A 6,110-nucleotide genomic window follows, 5' to 3' on the forward strand; every position below is an offset into this window, starting at 1 on the left:
ATTGAACGTTTTGGCAACAATGCAAAACGTTATGTTTGGCGTAAAAGCAACACAGCTGAACACACCATCCCCACTGTCAAACATGGTGGTGGCAGCATCATGGTTTGGGCCTGCTTTTCTTCAGCAGGGACAGGGAAGATGGTTAAAATTGATGGGAAGATGGATGGAGCCAAATACAGGACCATTCTGGAAGAAAACCTGATGGAGTCTGCAAAAGACCTGAGACTGGGACGGAGATTTGTCTTCCAACAAGACAATGATCCAAAACATAAAGCAAAATCTACAATGGAATGGTTCAAAAAATAAACATATCCAGGTGTTAGAATGGCCAAGTCAAAGTCCAGACCTGAATCCAATCGAGAATCTGTGGAAAGAACTGAAAACTGCTGTTCACAAATGCTCTCCATCCAACTTCACTGAGCTCGAGCTGTTTTGCAAGGAGGAATGGGAAAAAAATTCAGTCTCTCGATGTGCAAAACTGATAGAGACATACCCCAAGCGACTTACAGCTGTAATCACAGCAAAAGGTGGCGCTATAAAGTATTAACTTAAGGGGGCTGAATAATTTTGCACGCCCAATTTTTCAGTTTTTGATTTGTTAAAGTTTGAAATATCCAATAAATGTCGTTCCACTTCATGATTGTGTCCCACTTGTTGTTGATTCTTCACAAAAAAATACAGTTTTATATCTTTGTTTGAAGCCTGAAATGTGGCAAATGGTCGCAAAGTTCAAGGGGGCCGAATACTTTCGCAAAGCACTGTATGTCATGAGTAGAATATGTGTGAGGGCAATTGCCATTATCCAGATCCTTATTGTATATATCTATGTTGTAACTGTGACCCTTTGTTTGATATTATCTGTGCTGTTGCTATTTAAATTAAATATCTGTGGCTGAGTTTTTGTGTTTTATCTTCAAATAAAGTGCGGGTGAGAACAATGAATGAAGCCCCAGAAATTCTAAACTTTAACAGAGTATTTATTTTTGTATATCTAAATCCCTTTTTATATATACACTCATGCTGACCAGGCTGTGACACTGAAAATATACAGTCACGTTGTCTCCCCATAATTGTGGAGCATCACTTCAACATAATCATTCTCTCTCTGCTCGTACTGCTGTCGTGTTCCCCATGGCCTGAATGTATATTATTATGCCCTTGGGTGGGCTGCCACAGTGAAGTGAAAATGGCAGCTTCATTCATACACCAACAATGGGAGCTACAATTGCAACGGCTCTCTGAGGAGAATTGACAATTACAGTGGGAAATAGGGGTTTGCTTTGTCACTCTACAAACCACCTTTTTTTAATACGGTGTCTTTTTAGACATACAGCATAGTAGAGACCAGGACCTAAAGGGCTGGATTCAGTCCGTAGCGTTAAAGCGTGACTGACATTTAAAGGCAACGTTTCCGTGTTGGCGGAGACAGCATTCGTGGTCAATGTTGCATATGTTGGCTCAATCGAAAATTATCTTTACATTTCAATTGGCTACAACGCTGATCTTCTGTGCTAATAATGGAATCCAGCTCGTACACTATATATGACATTGCTAGAGATGTTAAAGTGATCAGATCCCCTCAAGGCACTATCCAAACGGTCAACCTGAAAAGCTGTGAGTGAAAGCAAATCCACAAAAACAAATGCACAAATAACTTGAACACAAGTAATGTGCTTGGCCTCATTCACTGATCAAAGTACCATATAAAAATGGAACTGCAAATACCAGTCAACAATCTATACAAAGCACTCATTCTTGTGCTACATACAGTACTTATGTAATACAGATCTCCATTATACCCGTGGCCTCAGCTCTGTGTGTACACGCTGCTATGGACACATTGTGTCTCCTGGTGGCGCTGTAGGTCCAGTCTGCGCTGGAAGCTGCTTTGGCAGTGCGTGCAGCTGAAGGGCCAGTAGCTGCTGTGTTTACGGCTGTGGGTGATGAGGTTGGAGCTCTGGCTGAAGGCCTTGCCACACACCTGGCACACATGGGGCTTCTCACCTGAGACAGGCAGGGACAGACAGCAGGACATGACATAGAATTCAAGAAGAGAGATACTCTGTGACAGCAGCCAGTGTGCAGGGCAGAATCCTAACTTCAGATGTAAGCAACCTTTGCACAATGTGTATGTCAGTTGTACTATAATGTACACACACAAGCTGACCTATGTTCAAGTCACACTATGCTCATTTGTGTATGTGTCCTTACAGTGTACCTCCCCGCACCTCAAATCAAATCAAATATATTTGTATTGGTCACATACACATGGTTAGCAGATGTTAATGCAAGTGTAGCGAAATGCTTGTGCTTCTAGTTTCAACAGTGCAGTAATATCCAATAAGTAATCTAACAATTCCCCAACAACTACCTAATGCACACAAATCTAAAGGGATGGAATAAGAATATGTACATATAAATATATGTACGAGTGGCATAGGCAAGATACAATAGATGGTATAAGATACAGTATAAACATATACCTGTATGTATGAAGGTGTGTTTCTTCATGTCTGACTTCTGGTGGAACCTCTTGCCACAGTACTGGCAGGGGTAGGGCCTGGTGTCAGAGTGGATGAGCAGGTGGGTGGACAGGGTGGAGGAGCGCTTGAATACCTTCCCACACTCCTTACAGCTATAGCTACGCTCCTGGAACACACACATTCACAGAGATGTGGTTAGGATTTTGCCATGAGTATGTTTATATAGTTTGTGTTGGGAAGTGGAGAGACCTCCAACAATGTACTTCTGCCAGATATACCTTTGGTCTTCCGTACATGCCCAGAGCTTGTTTGAACTCGTAGGGGTGCTCTGGGGCTTTGGCTGATGTGACCAATGGGACTGCATGCATGCATGTACGTGACCTGAGTAAATGAGTCTTCAGTACAGCTCCTGAGTACAAGACCTGAGAAAAGAGAAAGCTAAGAGTAACAACAGATGTAGCTCATACTCCCAGAGATGTCAACCATATTCAACACAATTACCCCTCACAGCCTCAATTCTCACACCAAACAAATCTGTTATGTCATTTTCTGACATGTCACAGAGCCCTGTCGAGTACATTTTTCACCACTCTACTGTCAATCTTGTCTCAGGTCACAAACACCAAACAGTATCTCATTTACTCTATTTTAGTCATGCCTGAAGGTGTTTGCATGGTTTGGAACCACACACTTTTGGTCGATACACCCTACAAGGGTGGATGTGCTGTTCTGATTATATTGTAATTCCTGACCCTTGCTGGTTCTTCTTACCTTTTCACAGAGGGGGCATGGGCTGGTGGATTTGAGGTCCATATGTGGCCTGTGGCTCAGTAAGACATGGACCAGTTTCTCCAGCTCCCTCTCTCTGTCAGGGCCCCGGGGCCAGTGTGGGTACCAGGGCAGGGCAGACTCGGAAGGCTCCACACCATCGTACCCTTGGGTTTCTGTGGAGTAAGTGGCATACTAGTAGATTGAGTTTGAAATAAAAAAAGTATTTTTGATTTGATAAAGATAGTTATGACAATCAAATTGAGGCAACTTGAAGTGTTTAATGCGATGCAATACAAATAAATACAAATATCTAGGTCTACTTATTTATTATTTACAATAAATAGAGTGTAGAGCCATAAAGTCAGGATCCGTCAGATACCTGCAGACCTGCTGGTCCAGAGATCAGCTGGCGAGGTGCTGTGTGGTCTGGTTGCCATGGCGTCCCAGCTAGGACAGGGGTAGTCCAGGGTGTCCTTGACTTCTGACCCTGAGCACAGGTTGCCCTGGTCCTCCTGGAAGGGGCTCCGATGTGGGGACCTTACTTCCTGCCACGCCCTGTTCTGCCTGTCGTGATGATTTGTATGAGGTTGTGGCTGGTCAGGGTTTGTGTGTCTGGTGCCTTTAGAGAAGCAAGGGGGATGAGACCCTGGTCTCTTACTCTTGACCAGGAATGAGCGAGGCATGACAGAGCTGAGGCAAGGGGAAGGTGCAGAGCGTGAGAGAGATAAATACCTACAGAACAGACAAGAGGCGAGGGGTCATTCGAAATTTACTCACAACTTAATGACAGATTCTTTGACAAAGTGTTCCTCTGTACTAAAGAACAACAACGAACTAATATTATTTATATATTTTTTATTTATTTTTTCTACAAATACCAAGGCCCTAAAGACATACATTGAGTATACCAAACAACACCAACAACACCTTCCTAATATTGAGTTGCACTCAATTCGTCGGGGCATGGACTCTATAAGGTGTGGAAAGCATCCCACAGGAATGCTGGCCCATGTTGACTCCAATGCTTCCCACAATTGTGTCCTTTAGGTAGTGGACCAATCTTGATACACACAGGAAACTGTTGAGTGTGAAAAACCCAGTAGCCTTGCAGTACTTTACACAACCGGTGCACCGGTCCTTCTACCATACCCTGTTCAAAGGCACTTAAATGTTTTGTCTTGTCCATTCACCCTCTGAATGGCACACATAAACAATCCATGTCTCAAATGTCTCATGGCTTCTTTAACCTGTCTACTCCCCTTCATCTACACTGATTGAAGTGACATCGTTAAGGGATCATAGCTTTCACCTGGATTTACCTGGTCACTCTACTGTATGTCATGAAAAAAGAACATGTTCCTAATGTTTTGTACACTCAGTATATTTATCTACAGAATCATTCACCTCACTTATAGAATTTCTGGAGAATGTGAAATGTGTTTGGATCGTAATGACATTTTGCTGCAATTAAGTAATGGACATAAAATAGTTTGATATATAAATATGTGTTTCTGCTGTAAGAGATAGCGAAATTAGAGATAATACGTTTTTTGATAACATTAACTTTCATGAATGAATTTTCCACGTAATGTAACATAGTCATTCACCAAATTTTTGAATAATATATTATCTCTAAAAATTGCTTTGTGAAAATATACAGATTGGCACACATTTACACACATCACACTTAGCTGTAATGTCACTCATGTTGCTCTGAGTTAGTATTCCTTATCTTCGTATGTAAATGTGAAACACACACACCTGTTGATAAATATTCAGTTAAAATGCCAAAGCCTGTGGTTTGGGTAAGAAATGCATCATGGCCACCTGCACACTGTTTAAAAAAAAACACATTTCAAAAGCAGTTCTTTCTCTGAGGACTACCCTACTCCGGCATTGTTTTAAAGTCAAGCAATTCAAACTGAAATCTCACGATCTGTTGTGATATATACATTTTGAGCTTTTTACTAAATAGATCTACGTCACTATAAGTTTTCAAACGTTTCTAAATATGACATATGTAACCAAATCATTCATAAAATAGAATACAATCCTACCATATAATACAATCAAATTACAAATGCAACATATTTCCTTTGCAATTCTCCCAATGATATTCACAATTCTACACATTATCAGAATAGATTTTTTACCACTGATCACCTAGCTGTATATTAACAAACGACACAAACTTTTGCAAAAACAATAACCTATTTTGGTCAGTTTTCAGTCACGCTCAATCCTAAAAATATTGCATTTTTTTATTGCTCGTCAGTTAAAAGTATTAAAATGATTTATATCTGTACTGAATTGATCCTCAAATTCAATAAAAATCATGCAAAACATTAATTAAACACCAATCTCATATTATAAAGTTGAAATCTGGAGAGAGGCTGAATTCTTTAACTTACCACTTGTATGCACAGTTGAATCTGGAGTGGTTGCTATCTCTTTGGTGTCGGTAACATCCCCTTTTCTTTACCCCCTCACCCATTAACTGATGACATGACAGAAAACAATTGATTTGGTTTGATTTTGAAGCAGTTGCTGAACAAAGAATTGTGGGAAAGCTAAAAAAAAAAAAAACACCAGCCAACCTTTACAGTGCATTCAAAGTCTATACCTCAGCGTACAATTCAAAGCATTTATCTAAAGGCTAGAAATTAAAAATGTGAATCTGTTAAACTCATACTGTAACATTAATTTGGCTCTTACACACATAACTACAGTATGTGACAATGATACATAACATTGGTTATTTTTCAAGATTTATTCTAATCTTTACCAGAGATTTTCTAATCAGAAATAGTCTATCAGCTAGATAAACTGTTTTTCTTTGTTTTAGTTTTTGATTGA

At 40.3% G+C, this 6,110-nt stretch overlaps 1 protein-coding gene across 1 annotated transcript; it reads right to left on the reverse strand.

Annotated features, from left to right (window-relative positions):
* Window positions 1–956: 956 nt before the first annotated feature.
* Window positions 957–5,758, reverse strand: LOC139422263 (zinc finger protein Gfi-1b-like). Its single transcript, XM_071173444.1, has 6 exons — window positions 5,666–5,758; window positions 3,634–3,986; window positions 3,255–3,427; window positions 2,762–2,905; window positions 2,484–2,649; window positions 957–2,004 (listed from the first exon to the last, which is right to left on the reverse strand). The coding sequence occupies exons 1-6, from the start codon at window positions 5,746–5,748 to the stop codon at window positions 1,808–1,810; spliced, it is 1,116 nt and encodes a 371-aa protein (XP_071029545.1). The 5' UTR covers window positions 5,749–5,758; the 3' UTR covers window positions 957–1,807.
* Between the last annotated feature and the right edge of the window lie 352 nt (window positions 5,759–6,110).

This window comes from Oncorhynchus clarkii, chromosome 12, assembly GCF_045791955.1.
Source record: "Oncorhynchus clarkii lewisi isolate Uvic-CL-2024 chromosome 12, UVic_Ocla_1.0, whole genome shotgun sequence".
NCBI lineage: Eukaryota > Metazoa > Chordata > Actinopteri > Salmoniformes > Salmonidae > Oncorhynchus > Oncorhynchus clarkii.

What these genes read in the sequence shown, in the direction of transcription:
- LOC139422263 (XM_071173444.1), bottom strand. Translation starts at nt 5,748, where the DNA reads ATGGGTGAGGGGGTAAAGAAAAGGGGATGTTACCGACACCAAAGAGAT. An exon ending in TTCAACTGTGCATACAAGTG is followed by an intron (nt 3,987 to 5,665) that starts GTAAGTTAAAGA and finishes TCTGTTCTGTAG; the next exon opens with GTATTTATCTCTCTCACGCT. An exon ending in GCATGTACGGAAGACCAAAG is followed by an intron (nt 2,650 to 2,761) that starts GTATATCTGGCA and finishes TGTGTGTTCCAG; the next exon opens with GAGCGTAGCTATAGCTGTAA.